General features: G+C 40.8%; 1 protein-coding gene across 3 annotated transcripts; it reads left to right on the top strand.

Annotated features, from left to right (window-relative positions):
- The first annotated feature begins 58 nt into the window (after positions 1-58).
- Positions 59-22,949, top strand: Taz (tafazzin, phospholipid-lysophospholipid transacylase). 3 transcript variants are annotated; one of them, XM_075696088.1, is made up of 8 exons: positions 59-446; positions 8,998-9,057; positions 12,263-12,391; positions 13,020-13,277; positions 15,243-15,305; positions 15,375-15,427; positions 16,439-16,516; positions 19,647-22,949. In XM_075696088.1, the coding sequence occupies exons 1-8, from the start codon at positions 332-334 to the stop codon at positions 19,749-19,751; spliced, it is 861 nt and encodes a 286-aa protein (XP_075552203.1). In that variant the 5' UTR covers positions 59-331; the 3' UTR covers positions 19,752-22,949. The 3 variants fall into 3 exon arrangements, with proteins under 3 accessions (XP_075552203.1, XP_075552204.1, XP_075552206.1); XM_075696089.1 differs by lacking the exon at positions 8,998-9,057 and having other exon boundaries at positions 63-446; XM_075696091.1 differs by lacking the exons at positions 59-446; positions 8,998-9,057 and adding an exon at positions 8,740-8,845.
- Positions 22,950-23,911: the final 962 nt, after the last annotated feature.

Below are 23,911 nucleotides of genomic sequence, written 5' to 3'. Positions count from 1 at the left end.
CTTCTGTCGTAAATGCGCGCCATCGTGCGTTTGCAAATTTGTGGCCTTTCTTTTACGCGGTTGCGCGCGCGTCCTTTTACCGCCTTTGCCACTCTCTCTTCCTCGTTCTCGCTTCCTCCCGTGCGTCCTCCTTTCTTATGTGTTCCTCTCATCGCCATCGTCCGCTTGTTTCTAGCATTGCACTGCTTGTGGTCGGGGCATTGCTAGAAGACGTCTTCGGGGACGACTGTGTGTACCGCGCCGCGGCAACGTTTTCTACGCTATGTGTACCCAGCGCTAATACTTCGTATTCAACGCGAGTAACTCAGGTTTGAACCGCCAAACGTCAGACATGCCTCTCGAAGTACAGTGGCCCCTTCCAAACCTCAGCCAGCCCAGCAAATTGTGGCAGCTCGGAAGCTCCATGGTCGTTCCTGCCGTCGGCCTGCTAGCAAAACTGTTTCACGGTAAGTCAACGATATTCTATGTAATTCAGGAGCGAACCGAGCATGCAGCGTTCAGCAACGATTGAACTCGTAATATTTCGTCAGTTGTTACTGGGATCCGTCGTCGCCTGCATGCAATATCGTAGTCGCAGTTGTTTTCCTTTCAATTAATCGATTTTTTATTGCATACGCTGCACGTGTTTGCGGCCACTGACGCAACCTCAACTCTGTGGTGCAACCGGTAATCGCATCTGCGTTCTTATGGAAGCACCTCGGGCGGCGGTTATCCAAAGCGGACAGCGAAAGGATTTCGCTCTGGGAAGTAGTCGGCTGTGCTTCCGTTCTATTTAGCCGCGCGAGAGCCCGGATAAACGTTTCAGCGTCGCTGGGACCGGAATCCTGTAACGCGCGCGTAGAGACCTTTCCTTGCTACCAAGGTAACCGCCAAGGCAATGCACCCGCGTGCCTCCTAACCTGGCGATGCCGTATCGGCGATCTTAAGGTGAGATAAGACAAGGCCGAGCGCGGTGATCGAACTGATTGCCCTCCGCGCTCCGAGTTTTAACGCAGTTTAACGTCACCGAACACTCCTGACCGGTTATGAGGGCATCACACTTCCACCCGAGGGTCACCATACATGTTGCCGCGCTTGTTAAAAGGTTTGCTGCGTGCGCCGCGCGTTTTGTACAGCTGGCGCTTTTCGCACAGAGCGGCTCGCGAATGTGAGCGTAAGCCACAAATTCTTCAGTCAGGCCAGACACAGCTGTGTGCTTTGAAAGGGGAAGGGGGGGGGGGGATCGCTAATCTTGTTTTTTCTTCGTACCATTCTTTTGGGGCAACGTGTCACGAGGCGTGCAAAGTACACTAGTGATATCAGAAATGTGCGAGACCTGCTCACTAGGAATATCATTAGCGTTAAGTGATTGTCTTGGGGAAGCAAACTTCATACAGAGATAGTAGCTCAAACAGTGCTATCCGAAACAATGGAATGAGTAAAAAACATTGAAATAGAAAACCCTTGACCCTACGAAGGTTCCGATCATGAGCGTTCATGTTGGTGGCACTACTACTGACTTACCTGCCATGTCTGTTTTTCACTTCCTGGCCCTGCGCTCAGCACATGTGCATATATTATTTATAATCTGTACATTTATAATCCAAGTGTGACATCTGATTAAAATTTTAAGAACATCATATTTCCTTAATTATGTAAACGAAAAATGTATTTCTCATGAACACTAGAATGTGACTTAAGAGAGTTGTAAACGATGCCTGATAGGCATTGACAGCTTGCTAAATGAAGAAGCATTTGCGAATATGAACAGTTTCTCAGTATTCTCAGATCAGTATTCTGATCTGGTGTGAGAAGTGACTATTATCTCGCCTCGCGCGCTTAAGGAAACTTGTGTACATATTATCAAAAGCATTCAAGCACATGTGGTTGCGTTTGTTCTTTCTGTTTGAAGGACACCTTTCTTGTAACCAGCCACTGGGGCTTATCTTTCAGGTTATTGTCATGTAACAGTAATTGTGTTTGTTTCCTTTGCATAGGGTTGCTGTCGTTTGTATGTGAAACTATTGTGCATGAAACAGAAATGGTGGAGACCTGAAACTAGACTTAGCAAAATTCTTGTGTTGATGTCATGGTCAACACTGTCATGTGTAGATATGAGCATTGTACCATGCTACTACTACTTGCAGCACTTCTTATATGTTTTCTTTGTAGCAACGATGGCTGGCTTCATTAGTAGTGAAAAAAAGAAGGTAGGAATTTCAGTACATCTTTACTGCGTACGTCTCCTAATGGTCGAAACCATTTTGTCACTCTGATGCTGAATCACAGCCGAGTTGTATTTACATTAATGCGTAAACAGGGCACAATGTTTATTAAGTGTGTTGCTTCAAGAGGACAGCAAACCAATAGTTACAAATTGGTTTATGCTCTCGGAATATGCCTTCACATCTCCATTTGCATTCTTTTGTCAGAAAAGGGTAAATTATTAGAGTAAACAAATGGAGGCCATACTTTCTTTTTTTGAATATTTGGTTCAAACCACTGTGCCAATGATGTTATGGCGTTCATAGTGTTCATGCACATTTCGGCTGTTTTTGACAGATGTTCATGAGAGATCCACATGCTCGGTCTTTAGCGTACTTCTGAATGCAATGTAATATATATATATATATATTTTTTTTTTCATGAATGGTTTAACTGGTCCCAAGCAGATGAGAAAAAAAATGAAGGCGACATCACCATCTTTTGTTTTCCTCTCATTCTTTCTGGTTTATGAAGGCCGTGATTGGAAGTGAGATTGATCGATTATATTTCAACTCTGTTACATAATATCCACATTTAATTTTTGTATGTCCCTTTTAAAGGATGATCCCAAGATTGTAACTGTAGCTTTATGCAAAAGGTCACTTTCAGTAGATCCAGACTGACCAATGCATTGCTGAACAATAGCATTTGTTTGGCACTCAATTAATGCAGTCATCTTTTTGTCTTTGTGACTGTGTTTCAGCACGGTTTTCTTGATGTTGCAGCAATTAAGCAGTTGTTCGTGACATCAGGTTTTCTTGATGTTGCAACAATTAAGCAATTGTCGTGACATCGTAGGTGTCCCTCAAAATTTAGATATTTTACACCTCTTTGTGGGCATTCCTTTTGCTTTCTACACCAACTAATTCTATAGCGTTTGTCTTTCCTGGCAGCCTCCTACGAGCTCGGAAGGCAGAGATAGCCACCAATGTCATGTACTGCCTGAGCAGTGTAATGTAAACATTTCTTTCCAACAAAAATTCGGAGCCTTCTATAAAATTTTAGGAAGTTTTTGATGCCTGAGAAAAAGAAAGGAACTGGCAGACGCCAGTGAAATTTTGATTCCCCTAGCTCGACTACCGCAGACAGCAGTTATTGCAAGGCCTTGACTGAGCTCGCCATCCTTTATTCTGTTAGCAACCATCTCTTTTCTTTTTTTCCAATGACATACTGCAGCAAAAGTACACATGTTTTTATGCTTATCTGTGGCCTTCCGGTCACTGTGCTGAAGCACTTTTCTTCCTGTTGCACATTTTTCTGCTTAGACCTGGGAACCTGCCCATCTGTGGACAGATAAGCTCAGCTCATTTCCTTGCTTATATGTGTTGATAACAATAGAAAACCAGTGTTGAGCAGTAGTTAGATTTCATTTGGCAGCAGCGCTAAAGACATTGACCTAGATAGCTAAAGACATGGACATAGATAAAGGTGCATGGAAAATGACGTTAGGCTCTCCATGTGCCTCATCAACACATAATTTTTCATTTTGAAAAAACCATTCCCTAGCTTGTAGCTGCTGTTCGCAGTACAGATGCATGCCACCTGATTTATATGCAAGTGTGCATGAAAAATTTATCCCTAGGAATGTTTGTGGCACTGCTGTACTACTACTTTAATGAAATGTGCCAACATTTGCGTGTAATATATAGTCTTGCATCTTGTATCAAAATGCAAGCTGTGCAGAGTGCACGCCAGCTGTGTTGCAACTCTTCCCTCCCTGTCGTTGAGACGTGCCGTTCATTTAATGAATTTCCAGTGAGTTAATAGCCTGTCTGTCCTCAAATGGAGCTTTAATGCATTATAATTGAGTGTTTTCACAGGCAGATATCACCCCGTCACATGAGTGTTATGTTTTGGAGATGATGGCCTGCACTGCTATCACATTTATCACATCGTTTATATTTATATATCATATTTATGTGGTGGTCATTGGAAATAAGATGCAGCATATTTCTGTCACGTATATATGAGTGAGGCAGGCTGTGGAACAAACACTACAACAGTTTGCAGTGTGAACGTGATTAATTTGTTCATAGCACCTGTCTTGTATATGATGTAAAAGTGGGAATCAAAACATGTTTTTTAACTTGCTGATTAATTAAGATCAGGTTCATGCCCCTTCCATTGTCATTCATCATCAAAATTTAATTCTTTTCAGCTGCGAGTTGCACTACATGCAGAAGTGCTGCAGTTACCGTAGCCTGAAAGCTTGCACTAATGGGCATGTGGTTTTTAAAACATGGCATTCCAACTGTGTGTCGCCTCGAATGGCATGTGCTTTCACATGACCTAGCCATATTTACCTTTGGTTTTCATCAGTGCACTACTTCACGATTATTTGAATCATTATGGTAGTTTCTTCTTTTACTTCTTATTGCATTGAATAAGAGCACAGGAGATTGAAACTGTAATATTCCTCTAGTCAGCTCTGTATTTGCAGTTAAAAAAAGCAATGTTGCCAATTTAATGTAAGAATACACTAAGTTCTTGCATAATGATCTGCTAATCTTTGTGGCTGGTGTAAAGGGCCATACTTTACTAATGCTAGGAACAGAGATTCTTTACAAAAGAATAGGTGCAGTACAATAGAAGAAACATTACCAAGCTTTCGTGTGCAATATTCAAGAACATTAGCCTATGTAGGTGCGTAGGTGGAGAGAGACGTAATGAAGTTGCCAAGCAGGTTGTTTTCATACGGTGTTGTCAATTACCATTGTGTGCGGCCGCAGTGCAAAATAAAAGCAAACGTAAATGTGTGCATGAAAGCCATCTTAGCAAGTGGGACCATCCTCATTACCCTCCAGACAGGTGTCGTGGGTATTTCCGTGGTAGTCGTGTAAGTTAGGTCTCTTTGGCACATCGCCTCCACTTGTGAACTGTGAAATTTTTTCCGGCTGGGTACTATAAGGCTGAAAACGGTTAATGAATTAAGTTCACTTAAGTTACGGTTATAATTTGTTGCCTCTAAAAGCTATGTTATCCCATGAAAGCTCAACAAAATTGCCCTTGTCTAGCCCAGTTGACAAGCTTAGTTTTGTGCCCCACAAGTCTTGCTTTTGTAAGCCACAGTAAATATTTTATTGTGTTAAAGGAGGCTGGCTTCAACGATGAAAAGCCAGTTTTCTTAACAGTGCAATAGAGGTAATGTCATTTTATGGAACAGGGAGCAGCACATTATTAGCAGTACTAGGAATGCATTGGAAATATTGACTAAATAATTAGTATCCAATGACTAGATCTTTCACTGATTGCTTTAGTGCACATGTTGCATTTGCAGAGTTGAAGCCAGTTGGTGCTTCAGGTATTTATTTATTTATTTATTTATTTATTTAGCATACTTCCAAGGCCCGAGGTGTGGCCATTTAGGAATCCCGAGACCAGCACCAGTTTTCGTTCGAGATCTGTCTCTGCAAACTTGTTGCCGAGATGCATTGGAATTCCACTCATATGCCCTTCAATCATGATATCCATAAATGATATGATAACCATAAATGTTGTTAGTTATAATAGATCTTATTAGTGACATTGTTGTTTGCTTGCTTGTTTGTTTATTGTTTGTTGACAACACAGTGTTCTGTGTTGTCAGGTAAGTCTGCCACTAAGTCAAATTGACACGGCATAGGCCAGTTTCACTAGTTTCTCTGTAAAACATTCGGTCGTAGCAGTATTTCTTTCATCATTTGTGCATGTACATATTTTAGCCTAGATTATACTTAAGTCACCCCCCCCTCACCCTAAATATTTAAGCCAGAAAATATTTCACATCAACTCATAAGGGTCGAATTTGAAGATATATTCGGAATTTGCAATAAAACTCTGAACAGTTACAAATAAAAATATTATATTCTGCTTAATTAAGAGGATGCTCGAGCTCGGACCCAACTCCGATACCGTCCATTAAAGTACATTTAAAATGCAGAAACACTTTTCTGAGATAACCCCTGGGCCAATTTTAATGGACTTTGTTGCACTTGAGAGAGGAAGTGATATTCTGGTGACTGTTAGAAGCAAAATTTTTATTTAGGGCTTTGGTTTTTAAAATAAATTTTCAAGAATTGTTAAGTTTGAAAAATATAAAAACACAAAGTTTACAAATTCGTAGGTCTGCACCTAGAACTGATATCGCAGTTTTGTAAACTGCACCCATGAGAACATGCAGAGCAGACAGTTGATATGTCAATTTATATCTTACGAGAATTTTTTACATTGTTTACAGCGGTGTTGCAGATGTTCTACTAAAAAATTTGCGTCTTCTTGAGAACCATGTATAATATATCAGTTTTGTCTGCTTTAAATGTACTATAAGGTGCCATTTATAAAATTGTGATATATCTCATTGCTCAGAGCTGTAAGCTTGATAGTTTCGTTTTCTGAAGATTTGCAATTTTTGCAAATATTTATTAAAAAATTGATTGATAAATAAGAAATTCACAACCAACAGTCACTGAATTTTAACATTTTCTTTTAATGCAACAAGCCTCATCAAATTTGATACAGTGGTTGCTGAGAAAAACGATTTCTTCTTTTCCATACATTTAGATAGGAGGCCCAAAGCTAAAGCTTCCCCTTAAGGTTGACTTCTAATGTCTCCACCAGGCCTTAAGTTTAGTGCGAGTACACTGTGGCACTTGAAAGGCAATTCATATTCCCCGATTATTTTTGTGGTGCATAAGTAGCTGTGTTGTTGTAGGAGCCATGAATAAATGCCTGCAGCTGCAAAGAGAATAACAGCTGCTGCAGCTTGCAGCTTAGGAAGCTGGCTAACAGGTACAACAGAAGAGGAACATTATTGATGCATGCACTTCCCCTACTGTCAACGTTTTCTTCGACGGCTACTACTGTTTATTGCTATGCTTAGCGAACCGTCGTGGCCTGTGCCAGTTGTGTCTTTGGCACTTAGGAAGTGGCTGTCAAGTTGTCTTAATAACTCCACTGGCCACTCCATTTCTAATTCTTGAGGATAATAAAGCTGTTATGCACAGATTCAGTTTGTAGTGTTTACTGGCGCTGAAGCTGACCAGTGTTTGAAAGGACAGACTTTGTTGAAGGGCTTTCTTGCTGCCAGCGGTCCCAGAAACTTGTCATTGTCCTAATGCAAATAGGTGCCAATGGGCTTTACCTGTTCTCTGCCGTTTTCCTATTCTAGGCGATTTCTCTGGGAAATGGAAGGATATTTAGAAAAAGAAACAACTGTGGTAGTCTTTGAAGACGTACAAGGGTTGATGCTGTGCCTTGCTATAATTGAATTAATATACTGTAACCAGCTGCCAGAGCCAAATTCTGCAATCTTATTGAGAAGCTTCTGTATCTTCAACAAAAGCACTGTGCAGAAAGGCAGTCTAACTTTTCAATTGAGGAAGTAAATTTTAATCGTCTAATTAGTTTTGTTTGATCACATAGAATATAACATATAATCTGCACTCACGATAGGTGCGTGATTGGCCATTTGCCCTCGTGCAGTCTGTGCAACTAGTTTCGAAAGTAAAGACTTATGTATACTCGAATGTGGCGCGAAATACATTTCGTGAAAAAGGATGGATGAAAGAACACAGTGAAGTGAAAAGAACAGAGTTCTGTCCCTTTTCATGAAATATATTTTGTGCCACATTCAAGTATACCTAGGAAAGTTAAGCACCAACTTGCCCAAGAAAAGTCTCTTTGGAATAAGGACTTATGTCAGCTAAATTTTTTTTGAAGCTTTTACAGATTTTGTTGTTAAAGCCCACCAGTGGCAGCTAACACAATGTCACCACTTTGTCTAAATCTTTTGAAGGTGCTAACATAACCTGTGCCCTGCAAATCGTGTGGTCATTAGCAAATAAATTCTTTTTTTTCACTAATTCACTCTAATTTGGGACACATGTTGAAGCCACCCACTCCTCGAGGCATCCACATGCTTTAGACATTAAACATTAGCCCTAGTTTTCTAAGTATCACTAGTGTATTATGCCAAACCTTTCATGAATGGATGTCTCAAAACTGGCACTTTGCTTGAGATATATGACCAGTGAGCGTGGTGTTCGCACTGGCCTACTGCAAACGTGCAGTCACAACATGTGCCCTAAAGCAACTGAAGGTTAGTCAGGTTAATCCTTTTTTTGTGAAAGTGATGTCGACTTCATGTGTGCAAGTAATTCAGCCCAAGTGGCGGCACTACGCTATCTGCCGCATGCAGTTTCTAAAGGATGCTGTTATGCATGAGAAAAGGGGAAATATTCTTAGCTGTTCACCTTTGTGGACGCAGTCACTTTCACGAAATCTTGCCCGACTAGCACAGGATGCATCAGCGTATACAGGCAGCAGCATTCCTGGCACAGTGCCGGGAATGCTGTTGGCCATATGTGTCGAAATGGCCAGTTCTTGTCACAGAAAACCTTGCAGGAGTAATTGTATCCTTGAAAGTGAATGACCAAGAAGATGACAAGCAGAACATGCATTGTGATAAGTATGAACATAGTGGGTGCCAGCTTCACTATGTGCCTGTATATTGCCCACTAATGTGGCCCATTCATGTTATGTGATCCATCTTGCTTGAGCGTGTGTATTCCAGGATGTGCTGCTGAGGAAATTGACTTGTGGCAGCCTCTCATTCCCTGTAGATGTGGGTATAAGCTTCTTCATAGTGAAGCACAAAAGCATGTTGGGAGATACCTTTCACTTGTTTCTACTTTGGTGGCTGACTGGTTTCCACTTCCCCGGTTATTCATGTAACTTATGGCTGTCTGTTTTTCTTTCATTTGGTGTACGCAAAAGAGCCACAGTTTCTTAAGAGGGCACAGAACCCACACAGACCCCGAGTATACCGCACCACAGGTGAGCTTCCCTTGAGGAACTCACTTCTGTCTCGGTCTCTTGGCCATACTTTTTTACGATATGTAGTTTTGCTTATTTTATCTTTACGGCGCACAATCTCCCTCCCCATTTTGCAGCATTACGTGTGCCTTGTGGTTTGTTACGTGTGGGTGTTTTTTTTTTTTTAACATCTTGTGCACGTCTGTTTGCAGTGTTACTTACATGTTTGCACTACGCTTTGCGACTATTCGCTCTTTAGAAAGCTCATGCTGGAATTGCACTGTGTGCCTTTGTTTCCAATGCATGGCATGTTGTTTGCAGTGGGAATTGCAGCAGTGAGGTGCACTGTCTTCTTTTTTCATTGCTCCTTATGTTGTGTGTGGCTCATATAGCTGTAGTCCTGAAGAATAGAGGTCTAACTTGATTGTGCCTGATTGGTTTGTATACCCCTCCAAAGAGGGGGATTAACTAGGGGTTGCTCAGTCTTAAAGGGCCCCAAACAACCTCTGGCATTTTCTTTTACACATTTCACACAAATGCACGCATCACCTAGAGAATCCTGTAACCATCGTCTCTAGTGAATGCCGTAGTGCTACACGCTGTGGGAAAACCGCAAATTCAAAAAAACAATTCCGCACTCCTCTCCTGGCCTTTCTGGTGCCTCCTTCGCTTGTCGTGATGTTGATGTGGCTCCAGGTGACGCCACCAAGGACAAAAGCTGTCGATCGGTCAGTGCTTGAGGAATGACAGCGCCAGCATTACAGGAGACTACTGTCTGTCCTGATAATGAAGGTGGGCTCACCCACTCTGCTCCACTGAATTTTTTATGAAGCTTCCATTCAGCTTCACGCGGAGGGCAATTATGGGGGGAGAGGGAATTGGAGGAGCCTTTCTGCTGGCTTGTAGACACGACCTGTAGCTTTTGTTGCAGTCCATAGAGTTGGTGAGCCCATGCGGCAAGGGTAGTGAAGGAGAGCGAGAAACAGAAGTGACTGCGTTTGCGTTCCTCAAACACCTGTAACTTTGCTATTACTGCACCATTTCAGAACATTGTTGCTGCTATATGTTCACAGTAGGCTACTATGGATCAGCTGCTGTGTAACTAATTTTCGAGCTCGGGGTGGTTTAGGGGCCCTTTAAGAAATAATCATTTACAATATCTAATAATCTATCTTGTACCAAACCTGTGAGGTCTAGTTTTTGTTGGCGTAAATGCTGCTGGGTATGAAAGTTCAGTCTGTAATGAGATGCTTGGTGCCTTGTGGTTTGTCAATTATTTGTCATTACTCTGTCATATTTTTTTTGTTTCCTAATTTGGTTGCATGCCCATTGGCTTAAATAAAAGCTTGGTTTAGATTGATTAAGTATCCTTGAAGAACTGGACCGTCAATGATTTTACGGTAATAGGTTGATTATAAGAAGAGAAAAAGATGGTCAGCGTATCATCTTTAAAATTCACGCCGAAACGCCAGGGCTTGTACGTCAGTGTGACGTTGCTGATCGCAAAGCACTTTTTCACATTTTTGCCATTTGGGTTCAGTAAAGGGTTTTGACAATAAGTTCAGCACTTGACTCTTTTAGAATACGATGTAGTCCATTTTTGCCATTAAAGGGTTAGTTAGGCTCCAGCAAACTGTGTCAAAATTTATTGTGTTATGGTGAGCTGGTGTGGGAATTTCAAAGCAGTGGCGTCGCTAGTCTGTCGTTTTCGCATTCTCTCTGGTGCAGTACGCATCTTCTTGTGGTAAGAGTTGCTTTTTTTATACTGTGGAATGGTAATTTACGAACGCAGCTCAAATAATTTTCCTATTTAGTGTCCCGTTAACATAGGCAACACTGGTGGCCAGCTCTTCATGTAGCAATCATGTCAGAAAAGCACACATTGTGTACTCTTGGCGATCACGCAGGGCATGCTCTTCAGAAATTTTTGTTGAATCCATTCAACCTTGGTTCGAATGTTGAAAAGTGTTAACATGAGTTAACACTGGCTGGCGGCTTTTCATGTGGAAATTGTCTTGAAGCAAACACTTTGCACTACTAGAAATCATGCAACGCTTGTTCTTCGGCTTATTTTGTTGATTTTATGTAACCTTGGCTTCAACATTGAGTATATGTTGAATCACTTGCCTGCAGGAGTGATGCTTTTTGAACCGTGTGCATAGCATGCACAGTGCACATAGCTTTTAGGAATGCGACGCTTTTATTGCATGTCATGCATGATGCCATTCAGTCTAGGCATAATTATCATTACATTCAGGTGTTTCATAGGAAGTCTAAATTTGCTCTTGTACTAAGTAACATCACCAAACTGCTTTTCATATCAGTACTTTACTTGCAGCTTCCCACTACGCATATTTGCTCAAATATGCAAAGTATGTTGCATTACAAAAGTTGCAGTAATTTCTCGTTTTCGTAGGCTTGCATGTACTGCATATGAGCAATGCATATTCCAAGCTTCAGCTTCATTGCATAGTGTAAGATGCTACTTATGTTGTTACTTCACACAGCGTTTCAAAATGGTTATGAAACATTTGGGTAGGTGGGCCTTCTTTAGTGCCATGGTTGTGTGTGAAGGTTCAGGCACTTAACACACTTTGGCTCGTAACACCTACTTCCACTCGTAACTTGCGCCCTCGCAGATTTCTGGAAAAAAAAATGTTTGACCTGTAAAAATAGCCACAGCAGTCACAAAGCAAAGCATTTCGAAGAATCTGGATGTCACTACTCTCAATGCTCTACCCTATTGAAGTGCAGTACAGCTTCACAGCAATGCACTGTGCATTGCCGTGAAGCTGCGCTTCAAGGCAAAAAATAACATGCTTAAATTTTTTGAATGCGCGGGACAGGTTATGTGTGCAGAAAGAAAGTATATAGTCGCTGAAAGGGCATAGAAATAGCCTTGCAAATTCGGTGACTAGCACATGCATGTGTTGCATTGGTAGCTAAGCCAAGTAGGCAATCCACTGGCTTATTGTAGTTCAGCTTGTCAACAAGCTTGCCTTGATAAAGGGAAATGCTGCTTTTGCAACAGTCCACCAGCCCCATCTCTGCTATCTATTCTGCTTTCTTATGCAATCGTGTCATAGGTTGTTTTGTACACTGTGTGAATCCCCAAGCACCTCACATCCTCTCTGAAAAAACCCTTGCATCCTAATTGCACTGACTATGAATTATTGTTTTTTGTGCTTGCTACATATCATCTATGCTTTCTGTTCTTTGGTTCAAGGCTGGTTCAACACAGTGAATGTATACAACAAGGAGATCCTCATCGACGCCATTGAAAATCGACCAAAGGATGTTCCGTTGATCACAGTCTGCAACCACCACTCTTGCCTTGATGACCCTTTCATTTGGGGTGAGTTCACTGCTATTGCATGTGTTTGATTGTCTGACTCTTGACTTCCCGCTACGTCAGCATCCCCAATTTTTTATTTATTTATTTATTTATTTTGTTCTTTATTTGTATTAATCTGATGAGCTCTTGGCATGGCTAGTTTCATTATTATTCAAGCCATTGTGTGATCTTTTGAGCTATCACAGTTGGCTCAGGAGAGATTCCACATTTTATTGATGCTTAGAAATTATGCTATACAGCTGTTGTAAAACTTAATCTTTGGGGTGGTCAAATATTAACCGTTTTTGAGGTGTAAGTAAAGGTGCAGCACTCATCAATAGCAGTGGTTCTCCAACAGGTAATGGGACCAGTTTTAAAAGAAAAAAACACATGCAAAGTGTTATGACAGACAACTTTGGACATCTTCAAGCTATCTATTGCCTTTATCAAATAATGCTTTAAAACAGTACAGCAGATGTAGTCTGAGGAAAACAGCATGACTTGCCCATTGTGTTTGCGTATTGTTTTAACAGATGCTATCAGGCTGACATGCACAGCCACACGCACCTTCACCTGCGTTTCAGCATGGCACAAGGCTCTTTGTTAGTTGTGCGTGTCATGAATCTGTGCTCTTCGTGCGGTCTTGCAGGAATGCTGGAGCTGAAGCACATAGTGCGGCAGAAGTGCATGCGCTGGAGCGTGGCGGCACACGACATCTGCTTCACCAACGAGCTGCATTCGCGATTCTTTGCGCTGGGCAAGACGGTGCCTGTGTGCCGGGGCGAGGGCGTCTTCCAGAAGGGCATGGACTACTGCATCGAGCTGCTCAACCGCGGCATGTGGGTCCACATCTTCCCCGAGGGAAAGGTCAACATGGTCACCCAAGAGTTTCTGCGCCTCAAGTGGGGTGTGTGCTTGGCTTCTTTCGTTCCTTCTGCAGTTGTTAGTAGTCGAGGCTTGCTTCATTGGTTGACTAGGGTACAGGCTGACACTTGCAATGCCCAGTGAGTTGTTTCTAACTGTATTGTCCTGTTAAGGTGGTGTACGGCAGTTTTTAAAATTGCTATATAGTATTGCTTACATGCCTACCCTTTTTGTTCTTCCATAAGGAAGTCATATCTGTTACTTCCAATTAGTTACTTGCATCATCACTGTGATGTTATGTTTTGCAACTGTTTGTAGTTTGTTGCTGCTGCTTTGATTTTGTCATGTTCGCGTTTATCAGTCATGTCTTCCCCCCAATGTAATGCCACACTTTGATGCTGTGGGTTCGGTAAAGAGGTAAAAAAATTAAAAAATAGCGGAAGCTGCAAATGTGCTGCATTTTAATAATGACTGTTCTGCACTTGGCATACATATTTGGGTAACTTGGTAGAGATAAATGAGACGTGTGATATGATCTATAAATGTGTAAGATTAGAATGGTATATATGTCCTGTCACTCTAGTATTCTTCTGTCCACGTGTCTTATTAGGTACAACATACATCTCATTGTGCTGTGCTCTTCTCTGAGGTCAACCCTTTGCTATAACATACTGGCTTTCGGCAGAACGAGAAGTGATAATTCGTTCTTAAAACTGAGACATCGACATTTTAGGTTTTAAACAGATTTTCCATCTTAAAAGCAGTGGCTAGTTTCTTTGCTTGCGAGAAGTTCTCATGCCTGAAAATTTTGAGCTTAGCCCTTTAATTACCAAGTTTTTCCGCAAAAAAAAGGTGTACAAAATATACCAATATTTTTTAATCCTGCAAATTATTGCACATTACATCTGCATTTTAAAAACTACATTATATGTGTGGTTTATCTCTTATAATGACCCGAAATATCAATGAAAGACATTCAACCTGAAAAGAAGGCTTTCCCTCAGTACATCTGTAAAGTTAGAGCATAGTTATTTCAACAGATGATTGAAAGGAATTGAAAGCATTAAAGAATGAGTTCGAGTGCCAAAACTCAAATGCATGATGCAAACTGAGTTGATGAGCAGGGCTCTCCTCTGGCAAGCAAATCGTGAAGCTGGGGCACGGACGAGCACGGTTTGTCTTTGGAGATATTGGTGTAAACAGCTAGAGCAAGTCTAGGTCAAGCTTGAGGGTTAACCAAGTAGTGTTTCAAAAGGCTTGATTTATTGTAAATATTTTCTGCTTATAGTTCTTCCAGCTATCTACATTGCAAGCAAATTTGCTTCACATTAGCAATGCATTTATCATGAGGATACCTATTGCTGCTATCTCGGAAAGTTCAGTGAACATATATGTTCTTGGTTTAGCTTACTATAGCGCTATGTCTAGTGTGTGCTGGAGTTTGATGGGAGTAGATAAAAGATCTCGTCGTGATTTGCAAATGCTAATATCCAGTGTGCCAGCCATTATTGCAATATAGAAAATGTGCATGCACTTATATTTAAAAAAAAAAAAAAAAAAGACAAATCGTACAATCTCTGGTGCCCTACAGTTTCTTAATTCAAGACAAGAATGAAAATATTTGGCAGGTACTCAAGTTCGGTGAAGGTAGCACAGAGAACACAAGAAATTTGCCAGTGGTGAAACAATGCGCACTGAATATCTTTACCATCTAGCTGTGATAATTGGATGTGTGCTGTGGTGATAACTGCACATGTTCGGGACATGACCTTAACAATAGCAGCACCCTAGTTTTCAGTGCAGGGAATAACCTAGCTCTTGAGACCTTCCGTTTGTCATCTGTCTGCTGAATCATTGATATTTAGAGATGAGGGGGATTCGGAAGTTGTTTGATGACCTGGCTGATGCCCAGGCACTATGGGAATTAATGGTGTAGTCCCATTTACACTTTGTAAACTTTCTGTGCTTCATGTTTTCATGAGTCGCCTTCTCATTCGCTTTCTTTCAGGTGTTGGCAGACTAATCGCGGAAAGCAAGAAGTGTCCCATAGTCATTCCATTCTGGCATGTTGGTGAGTGTTGCTAGTTGAAAGGGTTTTGCTAATGGCCTGTCTACAAACAACTTTCTGCCTTCTTTTCAGGCATGAATAATGTTTTGCCAAACAAGGAGCCCTATGTACCACAGTGGGGACAGGTATGTACTTTTGCATGTTAACAACACTAATGTGTTAATTACAATTGGTGCAGAGGTATCTTTTTGTTATTTGCTGATTCTCGCGACGTGCCGCGCTCGCTCAGTGGCTATGCTGGTGTGGTGCTAAACACAAGGTGCTGAATTAGTGAGATTAAGAGTATGAACATGAGATAGCTGGATTAGTAAGAAAATTTTGAAATCTAATGGTGTTTTTCACTGGTCAATGTGGAGCAAGATTTTTTGTTCCGTGGCAGCAAATCAAAATTTCATAAGCTGATCTGGAGCGGGTTCGCACTTTCAACTGGTCACTTCAGATCAGTTCGCTCCACGTCAGATTGCTCACTTTTGCTCCGCCGCCGAGGCACAGGTTCGGACGGAAATAGGACGAGAAGCTTACGTCGCATCCGCCCGTTGTGGGAGGCGACTTTGGTTGTCGTGGAAACGTGGAGAGCAGAAAACTGCTCGTGTGATGTGTGTGCAAAAACTTCCGGGATGATCCATGGTGGAGCATTTGTGCTCTTTCCCGACAGTTTCGGATTGGTGAAATCCAAGAATCCAAGCACTCGCTCCCGAATTTCGACGTCCGCTTCAGATCTACCAGTGGGAAGCGCCATAAGATAACCAGGGGATTATTCAGGATGGTGTCGTGCTTTCATCTTGGAACGTATTGCTGTATCAGAGCCATTTGAGAGATCTACTAGAGTAACATCAATATGACTTCTTAGGTTGATGTTTTCGAGATATGTCATGAGCAAATTCAAGGGTATGAGTCATTGTGCTGAAAGTTTGTTTGAAGGGTTGTTTAATTTGGGAGAATTCCAGTTTATGTCACAGCATTTTTGTATTTCATGTACATCAGCAGCTCTTACTATATGCATATCTATAGTTCCCATCTCAGTGGTCAGGTTGCAAGTGCGTATCTCAAACATGGTGGGATAAGGATCTTAACATAAAATGAAAACCCTTACAGCTTTTCTTTTTGACTTAGCCACATTTCGTTGCTGTTTACAGTTAGTGACCATTCTAATTGGAAACCCCATTGACTTCACTTGCCTCCGAAGTACCATGAAGAAGGAAAATAAGAGTGCAGTAAGTATACCGTTTCACTACACTCCTAATTGTGCTGTTCACTGGTCCATGGTTGAAATGTGCGATTTCAATCTTATTGGTGGCCATGTGACTAGGCTTAGGCAGAGTAATGTGGATGTGTGCTGTGGTGAAGCAGCTGCGACAGTTGAGCCAAATTGCTTGAAGAGCAGTCCCTGGGGATATCCTGTGCCAAATTAAGCTTAAGAACGAGTCCCCTTCCATTGATGTTGCCTTCGTAGTAAAACTGAAACCGAAACCTAAAGCGCATGATCGTCGTTGTCACCATCGCGGAAGTCATTGGAGCAGCTACAGGCATGGATGCAGCAGATGTTGCTGGTTTTGCATCCACTGTTTTCATGCTTTTGTTGCATTACCATCTGGTGGATGTTCCAATGTACTGCTTCTGTACCATCTTTTTGTTTGTGCTGTCAGTGCTGCAGTTTGGCATCCATCGTACTAGCGTGGCATGGAGCTCACTCGAGGATTTTGGATAAAGAAGAAGCATCACATAATGTCGGATCGCACATTGTTTAGCATAGTTGTTGATGGTGCGACCTTTAAAAATACGTTGTAATACATTTACATGAATGCTGACAAGTAATCTGCTTCTGAGGGGGGAGCTTGACTGTAACTCTGCATGATTAGAAAAGCAGATTCTGTGGTTGTAATTTAGTCAGCTTTCAGATATTCTATACCACAGTTATGCAGAAGAAACTATGCACATTAGAAATAAACATGCAGACTGTAGCTTCTACCTAATTGTGCAATGCCTGTTGCAATTCTAAATTTAAAAAAGCAGCTTTACAACTCAATATGCACAGTGAGAGCCATTTTATTAAAAGTTAAACTAAAACTAATTTGATAATTTTTAAACCTGAATGTCTCATTCATGGGCATAAAGCTGGCTCTGCTATATTTAGTGCCTATTCCAGTTAAAATTGAGACTGTATGTGTCGTATAGTAGATGTATGTTGGACACTTTGCCAAAGTGCTCTTTACTGTGCCAATACAGATTGTCGCCTGTTTCAGAACCTGCCCAAAAAGTGAAATAGTTGTTTCACCCCTGTTGCTTATAGCTACTGTGTGCTTGCGTAATCTATAAGCTAGGTTCAATAAACGGCATTGATCATGTGCCCACTGCTTGGAATGCATAAGTGTAAAAATACAGTAGACATGTTAATTCGACTTTGATTAAATCGATTTTTCAGTCAATTCGATCACAGCCAATAGTCCCAGCTGGCATCCATGCATTTCTATGGGCCCATACTTTCATTATTTTGATCCTACACTTAGCCTTCGCTAAATAATTTTATCAACTTCGTTGTTCCCGTCGGGGTTGAATTAACAGAAGTCAACTGTACTGGACTAACCCATACTTATTGCTTCTTCTCATATGCTGTTATCTTGTTGGCTATGAACTCCTTATTGTGGACTTTTATACATGTACACATCTCTGGACACTTAAACATGTTATTTTGTATTTTTTTTCTGCATCACTAGTGCTTAGTATGCTTCTTTATTCTTTTTTTTTTCTTTTTTTGTACACTGCAATACAGCCATCAATTTGTGTTGATGATGACATAGTTGTGATGATAAACTGTATTCCTTCTTTTTGCCCATCTAGCTGAAGAATAAATTAGAAGTCTATGAAATATGTAAGGTCTTTAGATCATTGGCTACATTAATTGTCACTGAATGACAATAAGATTGAAGACCTATCCCATGGCTGACCGATGCCGTGGCAACACGCAATAGCTTGCATACTGCTGCTAAGGTATTAATGGCCTTCATCTCAATTTCACACCTCGAGATAATATCTTGCATCTTGTCTTGCATAAAGTCTTGCATCCTCATTCAAATGTCCTTTTTCATTGCATTCCATTATAAGACAGAAGAAAATGCTACTTGTCCAGTTCTATTCGATCTTTGGAAAAAAGTACTCATTGACGTTAGTTACCCTTTACAATGATGTGTGCAGTCTAAAGGTTTAGTTTTAGCTTGGGTCTGCACTGCCTGTGTTTCTTCGGTTCAGCACTTTTATTATTCCATAGTGCTGTGCTGATTTGGCTGGCTCGCGAAACTGGCACAAACTGCAAGTCGCAGAGAATTCTACATCCATGTGATGTCACAGGATACCCGAATGGTCAACGCTGCTTGACCAAGAGCAGCAGCAGCAGCGACTCTTGTCTCAACTCTGTTTCTCCTTGGCTGCACGTTTGCGTTTTGTGCAAAAAGACGTAGCGCCTTTTGTAGGGTGCCATTATACTCACCGGCTGCACTAAGGTGCAGTGATGACACGTGCAATGTTGCCACTCCCCGCTCAGGGTTGATTTGAATTGCGCTAAAGGTTAGCCGTTTCTTCCCTTGAACTAAATTTGTTCTTGGCATGAAAGAAGCGCTGTGAGGTTTCTGGAATGGTATTTTAACAGTCCAGGTTAACCTAATATTTGCCTCTAGTGTCCCTCCAAGTGTTTGCATTTGCTGTCAAAACATAATGTAATGTAGCTCCATTTCGTTTTTGTTGATGTAGTAGAACAGAGTATATGCTACAGCTATACTCTTGCATGATTTCCTTAAGGCACTCCTGCATCACTATGTATATCACAACTGGCTTTAATGGCGACTTCGGATGGTTGTTTTTGAGCATTCTAAATCGCTCCTAGAAGGCCAATCTTGTTCAGATGGTTGAAAAGGGGTTCTCCGGCTCCGGGGGTTCTAATCAGAGCATCAAAAGGTACTCCCAGTATTGCCGTTGAAGCAATCAAGAAATCTGGTCGTTTTCCAGTAGTGTGACCCCGCCCGTTCCAGTCGTTGTGCGGCGAAGGGGGACTTGCTCCATTGATGGTAATGCCAATTAGCGTCAGCTTTCGCTTCCTTCCCTCTCACCGCTCCGGAAAGCAGCCAACTGTTCGGTTGGCACAAGATATCTCCTACTTGGATCCAGATTGCTTCCAGAACCAGTCTGCTTGGATTCAAAGAATCACAGTGACCGTCAAAACGTGCCATTAGAAACAGGGTAGCCCTTTCAGCGCTGTTTTAGTATACCCTAATAAAAATGCAGGCACTTCCTTGCTCACCTGTGCGCCATTTTCATGCAAACGCTTTTGTCTCTCTTTTTTTCTTTTTTTAGATGGAGCAACGAAAGAAAATAACAGATGTCATACAGGACGAGTTTAGCCAGCTGAAGACCCAAGCTGAGACGTTACATCACCTCAGCTTGCCGTCGTCGTCTTAGCATTGTCGGGAGTGTCGTCAGTGGCTCGCTTGTCCTCAGGCATGGTGTGCTGCTGATTGCAGAGAAAAGTGTTGGCAACTTACAGGTTCTCTTTGTAGCAGGCACCGTGGATATTGTGCACTGGTGGATAACGGGAAGGACAAAAGAACCTGTTGCCTGCAGCCTTTAGTCGTGGCCATGCGAGTGCCGAGCTGTGGGATTGTGCTTTGTGGGCAGCTGCACACACGAGTATATTGAAGAGGCGCGGCTTCTAGAAGCTTTAAGTTCACTGGTGAGAAATCATGAGCAACCCTCAAAAAAGAAATGTATGAGAATTAGAACCCAGACAGTTGTTTGCTTATTGCTGACATTTTATGCCCACTGGCCTGCCTTTAAATGGTAGTAGGGCGGGGGCGAGGATGGGATGACCAGATTGAGAGCAGTGTTGTCATTCGATTATGTTTTCATGGGTTGGTCTTGTCCCTAGTGAGATGCATTTCTTGTTTCATATGCATCTTTTGTTGTTTGCACCCCCCCCCCCCCCCGCTTCTGCTCTACACTATGTGCAGTCTGGTTATCAACAAGTACAAACAGGCTAGTGTCTAGCGTGGGCTAAATGTCTGCACTTAGGCCATGACTTTTTCTAGTGAAGCGTGTACAGAAAACCCAGTAAGGAAAGTAGAAAAGTACTTATTCCATTACAACTGCATGGCCTTCTACTCTGGGATTTTTCTTTCTTGCTTTTCTTCCTTCCTTTTTTCTTTTTCAGTTCATTTTTGTGTGCACACAAGTCATTCAAGTCAGCTAAATTTGTGAATACCATTAGTAAAGGCTGTTTTGGCTGCTCTTAGTACCATTCTCATAACACAATATTTTCCCGCCCAATTATTATCGTATTGATATCGCGGCTGCAACTGTATTCAGTGTATCTGAATACAATGTATCCACTACTATCCATAATAGGCTGCTGCATGGAACACCTGCCCTAATGATTTTACGTATTGATTGAGCCTTATCTCATAGTCGTAACATTTTGCTGAGAGCTTGTGGCGTGTCTCTCTTTTTTTTTTCTTTTGTCTTGTAGTAATTGTAGGTCCTTCCTTACCGAATTGCACCTGTAGGGATGCCAACAAAGGGGGCTTCGAAAATTTTTTAATTTAGTATGCCAATTTCAATTATTTTTGTACTACACTTTTCATGCAAGCTGTCTTTATGCAGGTTTGTCTATGTGCTTACATATTCTTCATATAATTTGTGACTACAGTAGATGTTAGTATTGCAATTGGTTTTTGCCATTTTCAAGGTGAGATACAGTAGCCAGCAATCTTTTTTTTTTTTTCAATACTAATTTTGTTACGAACGCTTGTGCTCTATCGAGATATGTAGATTGAAAATTTAAATTTATTAAATTGCAAGAATATCTGCATAAATACATTGCTGTTCTATTTAAGATGTATCTTCATTGGTACACTAAAAAGTTCTGATACTGGTTTTCTGCTGCAGATTTTCTGTTCATAATGTTCTCTATTTAGCACACTTTTGCAATATTTGCATTATTCCAGGTTAGTAGCGACATCAGTGGCTTGTAGAACTGAGCTCGTTTGTTCTTTCCCTTGTTTTTGTTGTATCCGTGCTGTTCGGTTTTTGCAGATTTTGAAGAAGCAACGCCTTGTGCTTTCATTCATTTACTGCTGCTCCTTGATGATATATTGTAGCGTATAGTGTTGGAAACTAAAAGCAAGATTAATTAACTGTAGCTGCAAAGACTTTTTCGTAAATACGCTCATTCAATCCTGAATTTTTTTTTCTTGACAGTAGTTTCTATGTATGCGCACATCACCTCAATCATGCGAAACTCATGCAGCTGAGCATGCCTTTTATAATTTATTTTATTATTATTTGTAGGATCAAGACTGACATTTGGCAAGCCATACGTATGGTTGTTAGCATTGTGCCACTACTGATGTGGTTTTTTCTCAGTTCCCTTTCCTTTTATTTCATTTTATTATTTTTTGTTGCATCTTGGTTCTTGCATGTCATGATCCTAAATTTTATATTATTGGCATTGCTTTCAATGGCTTTTAAATGTAGATGCAATTATGTTACTTCCTGCAAATATTTGATTAAAATTGTACCACACAGCACCTTGCGGCTGGGGCATAATTTTCTGCAATCGTTATCTGTTATGTAGAAGAAGCCTGAAGAAATGCTGCATGCTAAATAGACTTTTGATAAGATGTTGAAATTTGGTACTCATATGACTGCACTATGGCAGCACTATAGCAGATTGCTATTACTTTTCAGCACTGCTTAAGTGTTCAGTGCCAAAATTTGTTTTACACATTCGACGAGTTCAGCTGCAGAGTTTCAAGTGGTTGGTTATCGTACGATCAGAAAATCTGCGAACTGAAAACTTTTTGGTGCATTTGTTAAGTCTGATTTTCAGAACTGTTGCCGTTGATTCTGCGGATACTGTGATATATATATTATATATCTTGGTTGTGCTCTGCTGTCATTAGAGTTAAGTCCAAGCTCTGATTCAGTCAGTCGTAACTTTTCGATTTTGTGATGCAATAGGCAGTACGGTACAGTTGATGTTTCTAGAGACTATGTTTTATGTTATGAACGTGTGTTTGCTACATATTTGAGCACCACCTTTGTTAGTGTAATTTTGAAAGATCCTTTGTTTGCGTAATTTTGAAAAGGTATTTCAGTGCCCTTTCTTGCTATCTTGTTGTTCAGTGTATGTGATTGGAATTCAACGTTCGGCATGTACAGGAATCCTAATAATTGTCACTTGCAACATGAAAGATCTTACAGGGCTTTTGTCCTAATTAAACTGCAGATAATGTGTAATGATAGTAATTTCAGTGTGTAACCTGTATACTGTTGCTTCATGGTACTTACTACTTTTGTTTTGTGCACTATACCTTTTCTTTTTTGTGCAGTACAGTCAAATTAGTTTTGCTGCATCTTTTGTTTTTATCGTTACCAAAACACATTGTCCTTGGCATTGCAATTCACTTGATACAGTATATGGCTGTCACTTAACGTAATCCCAGTTGTCGGGTCTGATCTGATGGAACAAGTTTGTTTGTCCCGCAGTTCTGAAATAGTTTCCTTATCTGAAACTGCTGCTGTTGTGTCATGCATTTTGTTGCTTCTGCGGTTTTATTTAAAATGTATGTTCACTTGGAATCAAAGGCTTAAGATACACAATCAAGCGAGCCTCTGTTTTACTTATTCATTCATAAATATCATGTGTGCGATGTTAAGGACATAAACACAGTTATGTCTGTAGCCTCCACCTTAATTCAGCTCATTTTTTTAAAGAATGAGACTATAAAGTTTCATTGGATGAGCTTTTCCTTTTTTAAACACTTTTATTTAAAGCTTTTGAGCAGTTTATAAAAACTTTACTGTGTGGTTTTTTGAGAGCCTTGTGTACTTGAAGTAAGTTGATTAAAAACAAGTTACAAAACAGGCAGAAGACGAATTATCATGCTGCTTATTCTTTTTTTATCTGTCTTGTGAGTTACTGGAAATAATTCATTTCAAAAATAATTTCATTGTTTTTCTGATGTGGGTGTTCTTTAAGCTAATGACTACATATTTTTCTTTCTTGAACGCTGCAAACTTTAATAGACTGTAATGCAGTTTTGTCTTGTTTGTATATTCATTATTAGAAACAACTCGATGCGACAGATTATTTAGGCACGAAGCTGTATTGCACTAGTGTCCAAATTTCAGCTTGAAACATTTTAATTGCATGATGCATGATGTCAATAAGTGAGAAATAAATTCAAACTGAGTATTGCAGATTTTGCCTTGAATTTTTGCTACAAAATACTTGCAAACCCCTCTTCCTATCACTGTCCGATTTTAACGCAGCTAACTGTAGAGATTGTTATCGCTTTTTACTTCATCACAAGGTTGTTGCATGTTTAGTGGAGTGCAGCTAGTAAAATGGTAAGGGGTTTAGCTCTAGAACAAGGCATAATAGTATGCATACCATCTTGCCTACTACAGCTATTGGTTTAGGTATTTATCTGCCACTCACACATTCATGTTTATACTGTAACTTGCAACTGCACGATTATGAAGTCGAAGCCAGGGCACATGAAATAGTTGTATTGCAGTTCACTTTCCTCAGTTCACTCTCCTAGGGACCATGGATTCTT

This window comes from Dermacentor variabilis, chromosome 6, assembly GCF_050947875.1.
Source record: "Dermacentor variabilis isolate Ectoservices chromosome 6, ASM5094787v1, whole genome shotgun sequence".
In the NCBI taxonomy this organism is placed as follows: Eukaryota; Metazoa; Arthropoda; class Arachnida; order Ixodida; family Ixodidae; genus Dermacentor; species Dermacentor variabilis.
This window is presented reverse-complemented; position numbering and strand designations above follow the sequence as displayed.

Coding starts and splice junctions, on each gene's coding strand:
- Taz (XM_075696088.1), top strand. CDS start 332: ATGCCTCTCGAAGTACAGTGGCCCCTTCCAAACCTCAGCCAGCCCAGC. Junction 447..8,997: donor GCTAGCAAAACTGTTTCACG/GTAAGTCAACGA, acceptor TGTACGCAAAAG/AGCCACAGTTTCTTAAGAGG. Junction 16,517..19,646: donor AGAAGGAAAATAAGAGTGCA/GTAAGTATACCG, acceptor TTCTTTTTTTAG/ATGGAGCAACGAAAGAAAAT.